This window comes from Hyphopichia burtonii (assembly GCF_001661395.1).
Source record: "Hyphopichia burtonii NRRL Y-1933 unplaced genomic scaffold HYPBUscaffold_2, whole genome shotgun sequence".
NCBI lineage: Eukaryota > Fungi > Ascomycota > Pichiomycetes > Serinales > Debaryomycetaceae > Hyphopichia > Hyphopichia burtonii.
Genome location: NW_017963729.1, coordinates 529,104 through 548,459, shown reverse-complemented (window position 1 = coordinate 548,459; position 19,356 = coordinate 529,104). Strand labels below are relative to the sequence as shown.

At 34.7% G+C, this 19,356-nt stretch overlaps 7 protein-coding genes across 7 annotated transcripts; 2 read left to right on the top strand and 5 right to left on the bottom strand.

Moving 5' to 3' along the window:
• The first annotated feature begins 473 nt into the window (after window positions 1-473).
• Window positions 474-1,045, top strand: HYPBUDRAFT_151988 (uncharacterized protein). The gene has a single exon (XM_020220783.1). The coding sequence runs from the start codon at window positions 522-524 to the stop codon at window positions 774-776; it is 255 nt and encodes an 84-aa protein (XP_020077634.1). The 5' UTR covers window positions 474-521; the 3' UTR covers window positions 777-1,045.
• A 540-nt stretch (window positions 1,046-1,585) lies between these two features.
• On the top strand, window positions 1,586-2,423 carry HYPBUDRAFT_238307 (Elongator subunit; the record flags this gene model as incomplete). The annotated part of the gene is made up of 1 exon (XM_020223223.1): window positions 1,586-2,423. The coding sequence occupies exon 1, from the start codon at window positions 1,602-1,604 to the stop codon at window positions 2,421-2,423; it is 822 nt and encodes a 273-aa protein (XP_020077633.1). The 5' UTR covers window positions 1,586-1,601.
• A 61-nt stretch (window positions 2,424-2,484) lies between these two features.
• Window positions 2,485-4,918, bottom strand: HYPBUDRAFT_238304 (bifunctional triglyceride lipase/lysophosphatidylethanolamine acyltransferase; the record flags this gene model as incomplete). The annotated part of the gene is made up of 1 exon (XM_020223222.1): window positions 2,485-4,918. The coding sequence occupies exon 1, from the start codon at window positions 4,561-4,563 to the stop codon at window positions 2,485-2,487; it is 2,079 nt and encodes a 692-aa protein (XP_020077632.1). The 5' UTR covers window positions 4,564-4,918.
• A 17-nt stretch (window positions 4,919-4,935) lies between these two features.
• On the bottom strand, window positions 4,936-6,071 carry HYPBUDRAFT_151987 (uncharacterized protein). The gene has a single exon (XM_020220782.1). It carries the CDS (start codon window positions 6,019-6,021, stop codon window positions 4,963-4,965), a length of 1,059 nt encoding a protein of 352 aa, XP_020077631.1. The 5' UTR covers window positions 6,022-6,071; the 3' UTR covers window positions 4,936-4,962.
• Window positions 6,072-8,395: 2,324 nt separating this feature from the next.
• HYPBUDRAFT_105440 (caspase family protein) lies at window positions 8,396-9,622 on the bottom strand (the record flags this gene model as incomplete). The annotated part of the gene is made up of 1 exon (XM_020218407.1): window positions 8,396-9,622. One exon carries the CDS (start codon window positions 9,620-9,622, stop codon window positions 8,396-8,398), a length of 1,227 nt encoding a protein of 408 aa, XP_020077630.1.
• Window positions 9,623-9,834: 212 nt separating this feature from the next.
• Window positions 9,835-10,701, bottom strand: SPS20 (Sps20p; the record flags this gene model as incomplete). The annotated part of the gene is made up of 1 exon (XM_020223443.1): window positions 9,835-10,701. The coding sequence occupies one exon, from the start codon at window positions 10,699-10,701 to the stop codon at window positions 9,835-9,837; it is 867 nt and encodes a 288-aa protein (XP_020077629.1).
• A 2,696-nt stretch (window positions 10,702-13,397) lies between these two features.
• On the bottom strand, window positions 13,398-14,996 carry HYPBUDRAFT_104820 (Pkinase-domain-containing protein; the record flags this gene model as incomplete). Its single annotated transcript, XM_020218377.1, has 1 exon — window positions 13,398-14,996. The coding sequence occupies one exon, from the start codon at window positions 14,994-14,996 to the stop codon at window positions 13,398-13,400; it is 1,599 nt and encodes a 532-aa protein (XP_020077628.1).
• Window positions 14,997-19,356: the final 4,360 nt, after the last annotated feature.

Here is a 19,356-nt window from a genome sequence, read left to right as displayed (position 1 = left end):
CTGGGAAGCCCTTAACAGTCGGACACATGAAGAAAATTCGAAGTGCAATGCTCTACCTTAGAAAAATTTGGGCTAATTACCTAGTCAAAGAGATTTCGGATGATAAAGCCAGGACTAAGGAGTTCGATCGATTGAAAGCGTTGCCAAATTTAACAGCGATAGATAAATACATAGACTACAAAGAAGAACACCCCGACCAATCTGACGACGACTCACAAGAAATGAATCCTAAAGAACCTGATAACTCCGTCAACTCAAATAAGGATTCGACATATTCGAAGGCCGCGTTTCTGACGACTCAACAGATTTTAGAGCAAGTTATGGAATCAATGGTTTCAAAATTAGCGAATGTCAACCAAAAAACATATGATTCAATTATGCTGTCACACGATATCATGGTCAGTAATTTGAAATTGATTCCAGATATTTGTTATGAATGCAAACAGATTAAAGCCGGGTTAGAAGAAATCAAATTAAAAACCAAAAATTCGAATGAAATTCAAGATAGTTTAGAGAAGAAGATGGGCCTTTTGGAGAATAAATTGGATTCTTTGATTACCATGATTTATGACAAAAGACTGGTTCAGGGCCTTTCTTCTAGCTCTGGTAGTCTACAAAGTAAAGATTCTTTCCAATCAGGATCAAATGATGGAGACAATGTTGAAGCTTCCTCAAGTGAATTAGAAATGGGCTCGAGCAAAAAACGCTCAAAGAATAAAAAATCAAAGGTATGTGTGAAAAAAGCAAGAAAAGAGCATGCTCCAAAGTCCTTATGACGTTTCGATATGTATCAATCAACAGTGCCCCAACTTGTGGAGCAATGGTATCATACAGTTGGTGAAAAACTTTCCATTGAAGAAAGAGAAAGAAAATACGGGAACTCTTGGAGAAAGGATCCAAACACTAGTCAAAATTATTACAGAAGAAATAGGATCATTAACTGGGTAAACTCAATAGCCGAAGAAAATAGTTTGAGCCGAAATCAAGCTAGTAATATCCTTGAATACTTTAGAATTAAAGATAAAGCCACGCTATCCCAAATTGCAATGTTTAGAGAATCAGAGAGTTTGGAAGAAGAGATAATTGAATTAGCTGAGGATTCGAGAGTTGAAGAAAAGTTAAGAGAAATTGGTCTAAATTTTGCCAGAGATGCAGACTATGAAGTATACTAAACAATTTTTTTTTTTTTTTTGACGTATAAGAATATATATTTAATAACTATTTACAATTAAAGTCGTATTTATATAATTTATTGACTTAATTATCTTTGTTGTCATGTATGAAAGTTTGATTAGTTTCATGAAGTTTTATTTGATTTCTACAAATAAACCATAGTTGCAAAAAACTTGTTGCAAATATTCAGTTCGAACCCTGCTGCTCTGCTGCTAAAAATTTGATGCATTGGTTATGCGTAAATATCCAATGGTGTTTTATTTGATCACCGGTTCGAATCGGCGAGGTGAACTATATTTTTTTTTATCAAACAGATTCATTGGTTGACACACGTCATTTTCTCTTTTTTTTCATACATCTATGAAGATTAGAAGATCATCAGCTTTAAACGAAGACAAATACACGATAATAACGTAACTTGTTAACTCATGTCATCTCAAAGGCAAGATTTAGTTCTCTTCAATGATAACTCTATCATTCCGCAACAGGTTTTAGCGAATTCTCAATCTTATTTGTCCATAATATCATACTTGCAAGGAACTTCACCAACATGGCTAGTTGATTCACTTATTGAAAATGCTTTATTGGGAACTGGAACCTTGGTTAATAATGATTTGAATGTGAAAACCCCGAATAGAAGTGAAGTGTTTTTTGTCTCATTCAATCACTCACAAGATTTCTATAATAAAAATTGTAAAAAAAATGGTATTGATTTATCGAATTTGTCAAATTTTAAATTCATTGATTGTTTTAGTAACTTATTCACTAAACTGATAACAACCCCTCAAGATTGCTTTGGTCAATTCAAGAAACTTATGGATGATATTTTAAAACAAGTCCAGGCTTCCAAAGCTCAATCTAAAGTAATTTTTATCGAATCTCCAGAGCTTTTATTATTGTCAAGTAATATAACAAGTGATCAATTCTTATTCGAAATATTAAAACTTAATAGACTCGCAAAACAAATGTTTATTATAACTCCGCAGGATTCGCTGTTGATTGATTTAAGTATAAGTTCTGATCAAGATCCGGTTTTCAAAATATCCGATTTTTTAACAAAACTTTATCATCGTTCAAATTTGAACTTGAATTTACAGCCATTATCTACCGGTAGAGCCAATGATATTACTGGATGTTTAACTATATCTAAGGGACTCATACCTTATGAATTGGCTAATTTACAGGTTATAGAAAAAGAGTACATCTATCACATTTCAAAAGAATTTAGTATAAAATTATTTTTCCGATAACGAAATAGTAAGTATAAATAGATCAATTATATAATGAACATAACTTTTTAATGAATAATTTTCAACTTTTCTTTCTATGAATGTTATATAAATCATCTAAAGCAAACTCAATGGAACATCTAGTCCATAATATTGGAAATAATGGCCAAACTGATCTTTCACCAACCAATACCCAATATGGAATATTTTCCATAGTTCTATGCACATCGAAAACTCTTCCAAAATCTTTGAGCAAATATCGAAGTTCAGGAACTATGGTAATTTCTCTAATGCTAGTCAATGACTGAGGAGTTAAAGGCTTTTCATCAATGCATAATCTCTTGATTATATCTGGTAATAGTCCAAGTTTGTTTGTAACATCAAGTCGATGCTGAATTTCTAGACCAACCACATTTTTTAAATGTTTTACAAAATTGTATCCAGTGTCTTTCGTAAATTGTTCAACATCTTCAATGGAAGTTTTACCCTTTTCAAGTAATTTATTCATTTCCTTAGAAATGGGTGTATGTTGTGATGCGTTCATTGGTTGGTCAGCGTAAGATGATCGACTGTTTCGAGCTTGATAGGGAACTAATTGATGCAGTGATTGGGCTCGATGTACGAAGGAATTTGAATTGTTCTTGGTTGAAGGTTCGTTTCCTTTCGATAATGATGGCCAAAGATTGAATTTAGGTTCTGAGACTGTTTTGGTTGTTTTGTAAATTCCCTTTCCATAAGAATGATAGTGTTTTAAGTCATTACTAATTAAAGGAGCCAAATACGGTCTGGCTAAACTTATGATAAAATGGTTAACATTGAAAAGCTCTGTAAGTCTAGTATACGGAGAATTTTTTTTCAAGTTAAAATGTTGGTCCTTGAATTTATTACTCCGATGATTTGGTTCATCTAAAATTGGATTATTATCAAAATCCTCTTGATTCATTGAGCCTTCTTTTCTTGTATGAGAAAAATATTGTTGTTGATAACTAACATCTTGAGGTTTAAGAAAATTTACTTCAAAGTCTGGAGATTTCGGAACAATGTTATTATTAAAATCTTTGACGTATAATTGGACGTTATCGGATAATACACCGGTTCCAATAGATGCATAAATTGCTGTCCATATGATCACATTTGGAGCCGTGATATAATTCAATAAAGAGGGAACTGACTGGTGTGTTGGATGAACCACTATATTTAAGATTTTTTCAGTTTTTAAATAAGCTTCTTCAAAAGTCAAGTCACCTATAGTATCACGTACAAATTTCAAGAAAATCAAGATATCTTGAGAATAACCCTTTTTGACCACATTTTCAATGATATTACCATATCTTTCATCAACATCATGGTTCAAAGAATCGATATTTTTCATTACATCAGCAATTGAAAGCAAGATGGGTATCAATTCATGATCAGACAAGGTGCAAACTAACGAAGCCACTGCAGCACCCACTGCACTTCCACCAATAACTCTTGGTAAAAGTCCTTTAAAATATAAAGCTTTAACTACTCCCAAATGACAAAGACCGAAAAGAGAACCACCTTGTAGAAGTAAAGCCGTACAGCCAAAAGATTGTCTTGCATCATGGAAAAAGTCAAGTTTCAACTGCTTACTATTCATGATAAAATTATCATTACTTTTTTCAGTCGGCGTTCTTATCGACTCATTCAAGTAATTTAAACAATTTAAAACTTCCACAATATACTCTTCTATTTTAAATTTGGTCCCCATATAAGACTTAGTATAAAGTCTTTTTTGAGATACTCCACCAAAGTTACGAATCAACCCTGATCTAAGTAAAGACATCATTAATTGAGCATCTTCGCTCATTCTTGCTTCTCTTAATAACTTTATTCGATCATTAATAAGAATATAGTCGTAATGTTTTGAAATGAAATTTTGTCTCCAAAGATCCATATTAGTAACCCGATCGATTTCGGTAACTGTTTTCTTCCATTCTCCATAACTTTGAACATTCTTCAACGTTTTAAGTAGTTCTTTTAATTCATCTTTGCTATTATAAACATGGTATACATTTTTCATCCAAAACAAACATAGATCGATAACAAAGTCCATAATCACCCAAACAAAAGCTGGAATGTGATTAACTATATAAGTGAATATCGGTAGCAAAACCGCAGCTGCTACCTTCTTAAACATAAGTAATTACTTCCCTGATTCAAACTAATCCAAGATTAATAAAGGCTAGTATATAAGGCAGTTCAAAGCAAAGAAAAAAAAAAGCTCACTGCTCAGAAAACATCACCAGATCAAACACTACTCAAATAAATAACTCTCTGTTGATTGTCTTTGTATTAAACAGTTGCTGACCTTTGTCACAGTTCCGTTCTCCACATGGAGTAGTAAAAGCAAACTCAAACCTGAATTAGATGAGAAAAAAGATAAGCCCGGTACAATCGCGTTCCGAGGAATCAAAAAAACAAAAAAAAAAAATCGGTTGCACCAGTCAAAAAAATAATCTGCGTTGAATTTGCAACAATTGGCACGTATCTACAATCTACAACTGAAGAATGGTTATATAAGTATATTAATACATAACTAGTCATTACCTGAAGACTTCATTAGTTTCTTACCGCGGTGGAAGAACTTCTTACCGAAACTAGTAGCAGACAAACCCGAAGTTTCGACTTTATCCTTGACGATATTGACTTTACTTCTGATTGAAGTATGTCTTCTGATATCGTTATGGGCAGCATTTTTATAGGCCGCCGTTGCGATTTTACCAATATGCATGTTGGAAGAGTTCTGTGAGCTTTTCAAGGTTTCATTAAGCCAATTCAGTAGACCGGTATCATACGAAGATTCCTTTCCCAAGGCATCTTTTAAAAGACGAATACGATCTATTGGTTGGGAAGTGGCCATGATTTTTTTCCAATTATAGTCAGGCTGTGGTTGTTGGATATAAGGAACAGATTTCTTTTGAGTTTGAGGAGTTTCATTGGATGAGTTAGTGAGTGAAGTGGCAGAACTGATTAATCTTTTATGAGATGAAGTTAATATTTCTTTTAAAGACCCAATACTAGATCTTTTATCTGACATTGACGATACCGTGTTAGTTGCAGTACTTTGGTCGCTTAATAAACTAGAATATTTTGGAGTGTGACTAATATCAAGAGCATCGACCGATTTAGAAGGCACTCCAAGGTTTTCTGAAGACGCTTTAGGAGTCATTCTTTCTTCTTCGAAAACTGGTTTCGATCTTGGAGGGTCCTTCAAAACCGAGTCTATTGTTTTCATGGCTTCTAATTTATTTTCATTTGTTGAAGCTAAATCATTTTTGGATGTATTATGACTGACAAATGATCCATCGTCATCGCTTGTTGAATCATCATCATTATTTTCGTTAATACTTGGTAAAGGAACATCGATAGTTTCAGGAACTGATATTGAGCTATTTGTTGACGCAACGTCAGAAAATGATATACCAGAAGAATTTCTTACTTTGGTAAATTTGTTATAATTACTTGATTCTGTTCCATAAGGGTTGAAATTTATTTGAGATTCATTATCATTATCATTAATAAACTGGTCACGGAAATTACCAGTGTTTGGTTGCCAAGATCCCATACTAAAAGTACTTTGACTCATAGTAGACATTCTTCTGGCAATATCACTATCAGATTCATTTTTATTTTGTTCGTTGGTTTGATTATTTGATTTATTAGAGTTATTAGTATCAATTGAAAGTTTACCAGTTGACAATGAACCAGTTGATGCATTTTTCTCAAAATCAAAGTTAGGCTTTTCAACAGCTAATGAATCTCTCATTTTGTTCTTTTCATTATCATCAATGTATCCACTAACTGCATCAGCAATATTGGCATAATCAACTGATACTAATTCATTCCTATTAGAATTAGGACTTTTCCCTGATGATGGTGGAATTGATGGAGGTGGTTTTCTAATAGAAGGTTTATGACCTGATAATTCATTAATAAATTCTTCATGACCCTCTTTTACTTGTTGAACCGAAAGTGGAGCAACAGGAGTAGGAGGTAAGGTACTATACTCTGACGTTGCTGATAGTGGAATAGTTGTTGCAGTTCCTGGTGAACTTTCGTAATTACCATTTTCTTCGTTTAAGATACGATTCATATCTAATGGTGGGATCCCTTTAGAATCATATTCATCAAAAGAATTGTTTTCAAAATCAGGTAATTGGAAATTTCTAATTGAATCTAATTTTGGTAAGAAGTCATTATTTTCATTTTGTTTCTCATCATCACTAACGTGGTTACTAAAGGAAGCTTTTTCAAGATCATTAATCAAAGAGTCCAATGCATCAGTTTTCACTGCTCTTGATTCATTATTTGAACTAGACGATAAATCTTTTGATCTTGAAACATTTAAATCATTCATTTCATCATCCTCGCGGTTACTACTATTTTGGCTATTGTAACCCCAATCATCATCACTTGAATCATCATCATCATCATTATAATTATTGTGATTGTTTCTATTTTTATTATCGATTGATAGCACCAATGGAGCAGGCCTTCCATCTTCACCAACAGCTATGCTGTCATCTTCCAAACTTTCATCCTGATACAGACTACTAAAAGAATTATCAACCAAAGAATGAGAAGGAGGTTCTGAACTACTTTTTTCTGCTTCCTGTATAACGTCCAATAAGTCAGTTCCATTTGAATCTTCCGTTGATGGCTTCGGAGGAGAATATTTTCTAGAATTTGGAGATGCAATATTCAAATCAGTAGGTTCTTGTTGAATCGAATCTGCATCGGATTGGAAACTTTGTTCAGAACGAGGAGTTTCCGAATAATTGTTCAACTCTTGATTTGAATTAAAAGTTGGAGTCGGAGGCAAGAAATTTTCGTCTTCAACCACTTTATCACTTATTGTCAAGCTTGGAGGTTTACGGCGACTAGATTTCTTAGAAATAGAAGATCCAACTGAAGATCCTAAAGAGTTTAATGACGGATTCTTTTTTTGAAAAATTTGATATGATGCTGACATGGACCCCACTTGTTCCTTTTCTTCCTCGGATTGTGTAGTGAATTGTGTATTATCAGCAGAGTCGAATTTTGGTGCAGCCAAGTCAGCAACTGGTGATGGAAGAGTAGGATTAGGATTTTGTTCAACAGGACTAAAATTGAAAGTCTCATCGGGTTCAAAACTTATATGAGAACCAGATTGATTATTTGTATCATTCAAGGTGGAGTCTACGCTGATTGGATTCTGAATGGTGCCTTTCCTTTGTAATTCGGAAGGATGGTCAGTATCCCCCAGTAAAACCCTATCGTCGTCTTCATCGTCATCTTCATCACTTGACTCCTGATTACGGCTACTGAATCGATCAATGGACAACACCAAGTCCTCGGGTTGTTTATTCTTTGTATCTTCTTTCAAATCATGCGTGGAATCCTGGGGGTCTTGGATCTTTTCTTCAGAATTGGATTCTGATCTATCTTTTGAGCTTAGTCTATTAAGAGGAGCTTCGAATTGAACCGATTCATTATCGGATGCGTTCTGCGAGTCGTAGCCATAATCATAACCACCATCGTAATCGTCGTCCCATTCATCACCATACGTTGGAACCGATGCTTTAACCCAACGAGTCGACTTATGTCTGCCAAATTTATCAGACATGATTTGCAGTTGTATACTTGCTTTTCAAAAACAGAAAATTCAGCGGAGAGAAAAGAGTATATGGTAAAGAAACAATCTTGTTTTCTCTCTAAAGAATAATAGTTAAGCTATTCTGCTGAACTATTTTTAAGTAGACGAACTCTATAATAAGTTTGACGTTTTATTTTTTTTTTATTATTAGGAACTAAAAAAAAAAGCGTGCCAAAAACTATTTTGTTTTGATGTGATTTTGTGATTACTGAAAACTGGGCTATTACAATTGCGAATCAAAATGGAATGAAGAAGAGGAATGGACAAGGTAAGAGCAGGGGAGGAGGTTACTACAGCTGGTGATATTCTAGAGCGTGTATTAGAATCTAAAAGGTTACATGATGAATTGGAGATTCATATCTTGGGGGTGGGAAGCACTTAATTGAGGTTTTTGAGAATATTTTGCAGCTAATAAGTCACGCATGTTATTCAATAAAGACAAATAGGATTGATTTGGGAAATCGGTAAGGACTTTAATGAAAGACCAACTCATTGCCCCGGTACTTTGGCCGGCTTCTCTTGCATCAGCACTAGTTTGATCATCTTTACAACCACTTAAAGAAATGACATCAGCAGGAGAAAATTTGCTTCTAATGACTTGTTCTCTATTAGTACTGCCCAGTCGACTAACTTTTTTAGCTATCCCACTTAAGGCACTGATGGCCCCACCTATATTACCACTTTCATAACTCATGAAAGCGTTTAAAGCACCACTACCGGCATCTTTTAATAAGTTTGGTTCTTTGACAACCCCTTTTGTCGAATAAACATAAGGTAAATCAAGAGCAGTTCCAGAATGACATGAATCATATAAAGCAGTCAAACGACAACCTGGAGGTAATGGTCTGACCATTATATCATGCATGTCATCGTCGACTATATGGCCGTATTGTTGGAAATCAAGGGGGTAAATAACATCATCAAATCCACTTTCTTCATCACCATCTAAATCTTTAGTAAGACCACCATGACCAGAGAAGTGGAATACCAAAGAATCGTTTGGTCTTGCATCTCTCACTAACCATTGCATAGCACGAATAATATTCTGCTTGGTAGGGATACGGCCCATTTCTCTTTGGTCATCAGTTAAAATAACCATATCATCATACGAGTATCCAAAACGTTTATTTAAGAAGCGACTCATGTTTTTAACGTCATTAATACACCCATTCAAGGCGTTTTTACTCCCAATGTAATTGATCCCAACTAAAACGGCCTTTTTACGTCCATTACAAGCAGAATATTGGTATGTCATACCAGTTTGTCCAAAGGCTTGTGGGACCGATGGTGGTGGTCCCATGGGCCTTTGATATGTTGCTTGGTATCCACCACCACCCTGGCTATGGTTCAGCGGAGGAGGTGCAGAAGGTCTTTGATAGCCTTGATTTGGTGATGGACGCTGTTGGTAATTCCCTGGTGGGGGTCCGGCTGGAGGTCCATAGTAACCATGTGGAGGTGGTCCTGGTGGTGGTCCTGGTGGTGGTCCTGGAGGTGGATAGTATCCTTGTGGAGGTGGTCCGTACGATTGCTGGTATCTATTACGATTCGAGCCGGGGAACATATTGATCTGATCTTATAAAAGAACAATTTGGTGAATAACCTTTGCCAGAACCCTTTTTATATCAAGTGAAACGGCGATGGTGGGCAAACATCCGTGCCTCGGACAACTTTCTTAGCATCATCATTTCCTACAAAACAAAGCCTTTGTACCAATAGTTAGCATAAGTAGTTATTTAAAGAGTATAGAAAAGAATATGTATATAATATAAACACCTATAACTTCGAGACTTCGTCAAGATTTTGTTGAATAATGATATTGGGGTATAAATCACCCATAAAACTACCAATATGCCAAACCCCACCATCAACAACTTGAATAGTACCGGTGACATAATCAGCAGCAGGAGAGAATAAATAAACTGTAGCTTCGGCAATATCTTTACCGGAACCCAATCTTTGTAAAGGAACCTTTTTATCAAAGGGAGTAGCACCAGGAGGAGTTAATCTGGACATACCTTCAGTACCTTCAATCATACCTGGAGCAATACAGTTACTTCTAATACCAATTGGGCCCAATTCAACTGCTAAAGCATTAGATAAAGCATCAACCCCGGCTTTTGCTGCACCAACATGACTTTGGAAAGGAACACCATAATAATGTAACGTAGCACTAACAAAAATAATAGCCCCCTTATTTTTACGCAATTGATCAAAACAAGCTTTAACGGTATTGAAAGAACCTAATAAATCAATGGAAACAACGGATTTGAAAGCATTTGAAGATAAATGATTAAAATCAGATAAAAAATTCCCAGCAGCACCAGCAATAACAAAATCAATTCTACCTAATTCTTCAACAGTTTTTTCAACCGATTTAGCAATACTGTTAACATCACGAACATCAACATTACCTAATCCAATAACTTTTGATCCTGGTCTTAATTGTTGAATTTCTTTGGCGGCATTTTCTGTTTTTTGAACATTTCTACCAATTATAGCAGCATCCGCTCCTAATAAGACCATTGCTTCAGTTTGAATACGACAGATTGAACCAGCTCCACCAGTTACAAACACAACCTTGCCTTTGAAAAGGTCTGGTTTCCACGAACTGTTGTCAACGAATGATTTATCTAATGCCATTGCGATGTCTTATAGATTAGAAAGATTAATGAATTGAAGGTTGTAATTAAAATAAAAAGGAATCTGAATCAACTTTATCCAAAAAAAAAAAGATACTGCGGGGGATTGAGCCGAGGTGCTCAAAAACATATAACCGAGTCAAAGTCTCACCAAGCGGATTCACAGGCGGAGACCTAGAAGAACCAGAGGATGTTTGAAGTATTGAAAAGGAGTGTTGAGTAGATGGCTGAGAGTGTAATCGAATTAGCTGTGTTGATGAAAGGTGGCGGTCAAGTTGTGGTAATTACAATTTGCGATAATTACAATTTGCAGCACAATGCTTTCTAAACATACATATATTGGAAATACTATGTAAGAGAAGAAAAGATTTTATCGAATAATCAGAAGTAAACATCAAGACCAGCGGGACGGATACTTTAATTATTCCTTCAAGATTGTATCTTGGATAAGTAAAACAATATAAAATCAAAGAACATAAATAGTCAATTCAATAGTCAATAGTCAATAGTCAATAGTCAATAGTCAATAGTCAATAGTAAAAAAAGTAGTCAGTAGTCAATAGTAAAAAAAAGTAGTCAGTAGTCAATAGTAAAAAAAGTAGTCAATAGTCAATAGTCATTGTGAATAGATTGTCAAATAAAAAAATAGTCAATAGTGGTCAATAATTAATGACCGCAGGAAGTACAACTACAAGAGTTGGAACAACCAGAGGAGCAGCTGCTAGCGCAGCTGGAGCAGTTGGAGCAGTTAGCATTTAATTGGAAATTTTTAGTAGAAACAGCCATTTTCAGTTTGATTTGTTAATGATTATAGATTTAACTAATTTTGACCAAGATTTAGCCAGATATTTATACTTTAAGAATCCAATATTCAATCTATCCTCTGGTAACAAGATTTTTAGTTATTACTTGCAGAAATTTAAACTCATGTCCCCTGATTGTACGATGCTAGACTATAAGCTAAATCGTTATGAGCAACCTTAATAAGAGGTGCTTAAGTAAAGTTGCAGATATATCTTGAGTACACCCGGACTAATCATTGAAACAAGACTAATTTTATAAATCACGAGATTGGGGGACATAAGCTAGCAGTGGTAAGCATTTCTTACTTCATGCAAGAGTAACTCCCATTTGATCTGACTCCTGCCTCTTTGTTCTAAGAGGGACCTTTGCATGTTTGCAATTGCAACAAACTTGCAAATTGCAAAAACGAAACAAAAAATTATCAAACGGCAAATCGTTCATTTGCAATACCATGGTATGTTCATACAAAAAAACTGTTTGTTGAGTATATTTAAACAGTACAATGCATTAGCATGACTAAATACAACCCTTCGTACGTGATGTAGTGGTCAATATATATTTTTTAGTATAGTCAAAGTTGCAATTGATAACCTTAATACCCTTGTAAATCCTGATTTCTCGAAGCAAGAACTGCCTTGTTTGGTATACCTTAACCCTTTTGTTGTAACTTGGTACATAGATACTTATATGATGAGATTGATATACTTACATTGGTTTATTGTTCCACCATAAGGCATTCTTGCTTTCATCTGGCTGTTGCTCCTCTTTAAAGATCAAGCAAAGGGGTTTAAACATTCCTAGAATCAATTGAATAGTTTACATTGTTTTCGCTTTGGTAATTATGCATTTTGGTCTTTTGTTTGATTATTTTTTTTTTTTTTTTTTAACTTCTGCTATTTCTTATTAGTCTAACCTAATGATCTTCTCTATCGACATCGTTTACCTTGGCTGGGTGTGTGTTGCACTAATCCATGGTTAAAATGTCCCGGTTTGATTTATAAACAGTTTGCCTATTGTCTAAACATTCCTTCTTCAAAACTGTCAACGTCATAACCTAACGTCCCTAACTCTTCAGTGAAGCCATTAAATGCAAGTTTGAAATCCAACCATTTAATAATAAGTCCCAACAACTTTCTACAATGAGCTACAATAAACTTTCTTCAAACGACTTGACCAGATCTCTTTCAACTTAACATTACTAAAGTTTTTCATTAGGTTAAGGCTTTTTTTCAAATAATTCATAATTTTCGCTCTCCTCAAATCAGTTGAACATAGAATACTCTTGTTTTTTTTTTTTTAAGTTAAGAATGTTGATCCCCTATCCAACTTTCAATATCCAGTTAATTGTTTAATTATCAATACGCTTTTCTGTTGTCTATCGTTTCATCCCCCCTGCGTGTAAGACCCCCAATTGTTTTGTTCACCAAAGACAAAAAAATGGTTGCCAATTCGATAAGAGCTGTACTGGTTCGCACCCATTGAAAATGGTATAATAGCCACCTAGGACGAAGGCGTATTATTGAAAGTAATGCATTCGGGCTTGTTCTTTCATGTTGTTTGATGATATCACATTTCCAAACTATACGGTTATTTTCTCTCTTTTTCTTACTCCCGTTCGTAATCTAGCTTCATTCTTTCACTTGCTTGATTTGGGCTTTGCATCCATAATTTTACATTCATTACTGGGCTTTACATTCATGATTTCGGCGGATTCTCCCCGATCCAATCAAAACAATTGAGGTAATTGATATGGAAATGTTTGAGCTGATGGTTGCATTTTTTTTAACATTAACATTTTTACAGCAATGTAGTTACTAAAAACAAATTTCTAATACTAATCTATAATTTTCAGCAACTAATAGAGACTAATGGAGATTCTCAGTTGCCAATCGGTCAAGTTTTTTGTACATTCACACTTAGTTCTCTTATGATTTCATTCACCTTTTCTAAAAATGGGTAAACAGAGTAAGCATACTCGACATCTGTTCCAACGGGACATGTCCGAGCCATTTCCAAATTGTCAATTTTAAAATCAACCAAGTATTTTTCGGGCTGTAGTTGATATAATTGAATCTTCATATTCAAATATTCATTATCGTTTGTTTTCCATCTTGTTCTTACAACCCAGATTTCATTTGGTTTCAACCATTCCATTCCCAATCTTTGTAAAGCATAGTATATTTCCAGCATTATATCTAATGGATATGATTTCGACCTGATTCCAAAATTCCATTTGTGTTTTTGAGCACGATTCTTAACACCTCTTGATAGTAAACGTTGGTCAGTAACCGGATTTTCAATTGGGTAATCTGTATAACCCGAATTAACTTTACCATTGGGGGAAAGAGGTGGCGATGGTGAAAAAAAATTGTTCATATTGTTAAAATCATCTGCCTTAAGTTTTTTAGCCAATGCTTTATTTTCTTTCAATAATAGGTAAGCCTCTAATATTTCATTTTTTTTGAAACCTAGTTTCTCGTGGCTATTGTATTCCTCAATGGCTTCAAAAATATCTTGTCTGTCATATCCAATTGTAGATATTAGTTTCATTATAATTGATTCCTCAACTATAAGCTTTTCGTCTTTACAATTCAAATCTTTAAAAGGTAATATGTAATCATCAACACCTTGTTTGAACCATTCGTGTTCCATTATTTCAGTAATAGTAATTCTCTTTACAGGATTCACAATCAACATTCGTGATAACAAATCTTTCACCTCATTAGAAATGAAATCAGGAAATATGAATGACCCACTACTAATTTTCTTAAACAAATTAGGGATATATTCATCTTGAAACGGTAATTGACCACATATCATTCCATATAACATTATGCCCAGAGACCAAACATCAACTTCAGGTCCAGCATATAGTTTTCCGTTTATAATTTCGGGTGCTGCATAATCAGGAGACCCACAACTTGTTTTCAAAAAATCACCATCAATCATGGCATTTGATAATCCAAAATCTGTGATTTTGACATTCAATTGATGATCCAATAAAATATTCTCTGGTTTCAAATCTCGATGAACTATCTTGTGTCGATGACAGTAATCCATGGCTGCAATTATCTGATGGAAAAACTTTCTAGATTCATCTTCTGAAAATCTTCCCTTGGAAACTAAATAATCAAATAATACGTATTCAGCAACTTCAATCACCATCACAATTTCATCAGGGGTCTTTATCACATCATATAGTTTGATGATATGTGGATGTCTTAACAACTTTAAAAATTCAATTTCTCGTTCGATCCGACCTTGCATGTCTGATTGGGATAGTATTTTCCGGTTAATCATCTTTAAAGCAACCTGTTTCCCCGATATTACATGTTGAGCCAACTTGACTTTCCCAAACGAACCCTCTCCGAGGGTCTTCAATATAAGATACTTCCCAATTTGTTTAAAATTTAGTTGTTGAACTGAATCATCCAGTAGTCGTGGTATCAGGGCATCCTGACTCTGGTCGTGATGATGATGATAATTGGACATTACTGCATTGGTCATTTCGTTTGGTAAGCTAAAACCAACTTTAAATTCAAACTTGCGGGCCCTTTCATGTCATATTTATGTGATTGTCTAAGCTTATTTTAAATAAAGCAAAATCATGCCCGCTTATCCGTTTGACAGGTGCCCTTCATCGAATGACTCAGTGGAAAATACATCAAATACATAAAAGTCCGCAATCAAAGAAGCCAAATAATACCGTATGGCTGCTTTTACATCTAGACTTTTTCACACCAGGATTACATGCATGAAAACGTATCGATCCATGTCTAGTTCCTCCTTCAAAAATTGCTAAACGGTTATACCTGTTTTTTTGCACCTTCTGGCTATTGCGCAAAAAAATAAAACCCCTTGATAAGCAATCAGCTTGTTTGATTATCCGAAGATAGATCCGCTGATGGAGATGCTGTCAATAGGAGATTCTTCAATACTAAGCTGCGTCTGTGTAGTGATTTGGTGGCTAAGGTAATTGAAAAAGTTTTGCTTATCAGATCTATTCCCCTTCTTCTCTCCATTCAATAAGATGTAGTTGTGGTGAGTAAATAAGCGACCAAAGCGCAGACAGGTTTTTTTTGGTAAGTAAGCTTTGTATTGTAAGTGACTTGATGATAGTTGCGGATGTGAAAGGGTGCTTGTTTAAGTTCCACTAGTTTAAATTGGGTTACAAGACTGAACATACGAACATTAACCTTCTTTCCATTGTAACAAAAAGGATTTGCCTATGATTCATATATATACTTATCATTGAGCTGGCAGTAGTTTATGCTCCATCTTTTTCTAGTATTTTTACAGTAATATATCTATTTATGCTTTAAAGAAATTAGCAAAAAGTTTATTTCATTGGATTTGAAAGTAATAGATTTAGAACTTTTCAATTTTCAAACAGATGTAAAAGTTTGACCAGTAAATAGACTTCAGTCTCTAGATATGGATTATAAAGGTCTATTAAAGGAAAATCAAAGGAGTTCTAGTGATAGTCACCTATGTGCAAAGGCGTTAAAACAGTAGCGTTTTTTTGTCTCTTCTCGAAAACCCATGCTCATTACAAACCATAATACTTTTACTCTCGTCTACGGCCATATCCAGCATAAAGCATGATTACCCGTCCGATCAATAATTATTAAGCTGCTGAGAGCGATGCTGAGTACGTTAGTGGGAGACCATAATGGAAACCATCGTGCTGTAGACTCTTCTTTTTTGTGAATTAGTCTTATTTTTTTGTGTAGTTGAACTTTTGATGTAATTTTTTGAGCTTCAATTAACAATTTTAATTTTTGCAACAATACAATAAGCTTTAATGAAGCTGTAACAAAGTAATGAAAGGTCTATTTCATGTAATGTAGTTTCACCTTCATGTTGAAGAAAAAGTTGAAATTCACAATTTTATTGAATTCTGTTGAATAATTGATTTTTTTTTGCAACAAATTGCAGTAAAAACTGACAAATAAGTGGAATTCAAAAAAAATTGAATAATTTACAAACATCAATAATCCTTCCAGTCTGATGCTAGTCAGTTGTCAGGGTATGTCCTTATTCACTTAAATTAAGTTTGGAGTGTCTTATATACTTGCAGCTTAAAAGATTCTACAATCTGGTAATTGAAGAACTAGTCGATATCGTCTCGTGGGTCCAATCCCTGCTAAGAGAAAACATACGTAAAACAAGATAAGACAATAAGGTTTCAAGTAGTGTTGGCATGCTGAAAACCGTAATGGGTAAACCTGTAATATGTGTTCAAAGTGTAAGGTTTAATATATCTAGTGTTCAAATCGTCAACCTCTGCATTAATAAAACAATAGTAATATTGGCGACGGCCGCCTTATGATATTGTGATTTCATTTATAAGCACCATAGCAGTAAAAGGCAGGATAACGTTACTGCAAAATAAGAAAGCTACTAACTTTATCCTTATGTATACATTGTGGAGTACAATGCAGATTAGCTTCCCTGTTTTACAGTTTGTATTTCATATTCACAGTTTATTTTATTGTTGCAAAATTTTCAACTTCAATACCTTGACAACTAAATGATCCTCGTTACTCCAATAACCACGGCCATGATCTTAAGATAATGTTCCTTGTCAAGGTATTAATTAAGTCTTTACTACTCATTTCATCTGCTTCTTGCTATAAATATTGTCTAATATTTCAGCTGTAATAGGGTACCTTGCCTATTTTACAGCTTGTGTTTTACCTTAATAATTTTGAAAGAGATCATTGTAAACAGGTTGCTAAGAAGGTCCACTACAAATTTAGACACCGCTAACTGGACAATTCAGTCTATTGGAGAACTCGGGCCATTCAACATACACTATGCGCGCTGTAACAGTTCCGTGGATCTGTTCTTACAGGTTTCGTAAACTAAACCTGGGTGTTTCAGAATCTACCTTTTATCTCTACTTTTGGAAGTTACAAACGTACTTGTTCCCACAGTTGTAACTATATTACGCTTCAACTATGAATCTTTCCTATATTTCTTCTAACTAAATGATTAATATATATAGAGACTAATCTCTATTGAGAACGTTAATCATTCTCTCCTATTTTCTCTAAGCTATTCTTATCTTATCAAGCCTTCTTAAATATCTATCAATACATATTTACAGCTTGAACAACACTTAAATATTAAACGCGCTGTTTAATATATTTGAGTAGGTTGTCTCAACTACAGGGGATTTATTGTCTATCGTCTGATTAAAAATCATACAACTTATTAACTGCTACTTACTTTTCATCCTTAATCTGTGACCCTCTTGCTCTAAGGCTTGAATTACAATTCTTTATACTCTTTTTGCAAAGCAGCTGATGCCCAGTGTTAGATTCTTCCCTAGAACAAGAGTGAATCAAACATGAGTAGAACAAATAATTCCCATCAGGCTCATCCTCAGAACAACAGAAGAGCTGGTATTAGCGCTGCATTGGTCCTTGTCTCTACTTGCACCAGTTTATTATTCAATACTGCTACTAGTGATAACTCTTCCCTTTGGACATCGCTTCTTCAAACAAGCCCGGAATTGTTTAAAGATAATGAACTCCAATTATCGTTATTCTTGCTGCAACCTCAATCTGTTTGGAAAGTTTTTCAGTTGTTACCTTTTGAAGTCAAAATGTGTTCTTTCATCTTCTTGAATTTAAGTTTTTACTTTACTATATCTCTCCTTCTCAGCTTGTTGTCAAAACATCTTCTGAATATTCAGAGCTACTTCCCTCATTCTTCACCTACACCTAGTTTCACTTGGTCTTCTCGACCATACAAGTTACCAGGGTTGAAGCGTAATCGCAATTCTGCTGATGGACTCTGTTCTTATATGAATGTATCTTTCCACAAGAAATCTTTCAATGCTGCTAGTTTCAAATCCAATCTAAAGGCTTTAAAAAGTCCGTTGGCTAAATATATCTTACGCAAATATGAAAAGATTCATACCCTTTCAGATTTGAAAAAAGTCATCCTTCATTATAGTAGCAACGACGTTCATCTCCAATGTCAAGTTCAATTGGAAAGTATCGCCGAGCTCTCCACTCCTACCAATACTCCCACCCTTCGTACCTTCTTTTTAGAACTCTCTGAGAATCAGTATTTAAGTTTTACCGACCTCCATCAAGTCTTCCACCTCCATGTCATATTAGGCCATCTTGCTTCTCTTGCTCCTCTTCATGGCTTTCTTATGAAAAAACTTGCCCAATACGAACATCAAGATTTTCCTATCTTTTGCTATCATTTAAGTCGTACTATCCATTATCCTGGTGAAAAACCTGAAATTACTAGAAACGAAATCACATCTCATCATATTCATGCTTTGGTTGAACGTTTAACCTCGTTTAGACCTCCCAGCTACCCTCCTCGTCGCCAAAACGACTACCGTATCCAATTGGTTGACAATGCTCATTTTGACAAACCAGGACCATTACCAAAGTATTCCGTACTGGATCAAAAGACTCTAAAAGAAATCGTGCTGCAACATGTTAAAGATCAAATCATTGAGCCTGTTCCACAACATGACTTTTACTCAGTCCCTTTAATCGTTAATAAATCACATTCCACCGAAAGAAGAATGATCATTGATTACAGAAATCTTAATCAACAAACCTTTTCTCTTCCAACTACACTTACTCCATTTCAGGAACTTGTTGCTGATATAGGCCATCCTCAAGTTTATTCTACCCTTAATTTATCTAATGCGTATCATAATTTACGTATCCATGATGATACCAAACCTTATACTGTTTTCAAAACTCCTTGGGGGTTTTATCAATTCAAAGTTCTTCCATGGGGTTTATCAAACCTGCCAGAAATTTTCAATAGGTTTATTAGAAATATTCTCGGACCTTTCCTGAGCTTTTGCCGC

Excerpts from the sequence above, each read along its gene's own strand:
- HYPBUDRAFT_151987 (XM_020220782.1), bottom strand. The coding sequence starts at position 6,021 with ATGTCTACTATGAGTCAAAGTACTTTTAGTATGGGATCTTGGCAACCA.
- HYPBUDRAFT_151988 (XM_020220783.1), top strand. The coding sequence starts at position 522 with ATGGGCCTTTTGGAGAATAAATTGGATTCTTTGATTACCATGATTTAT.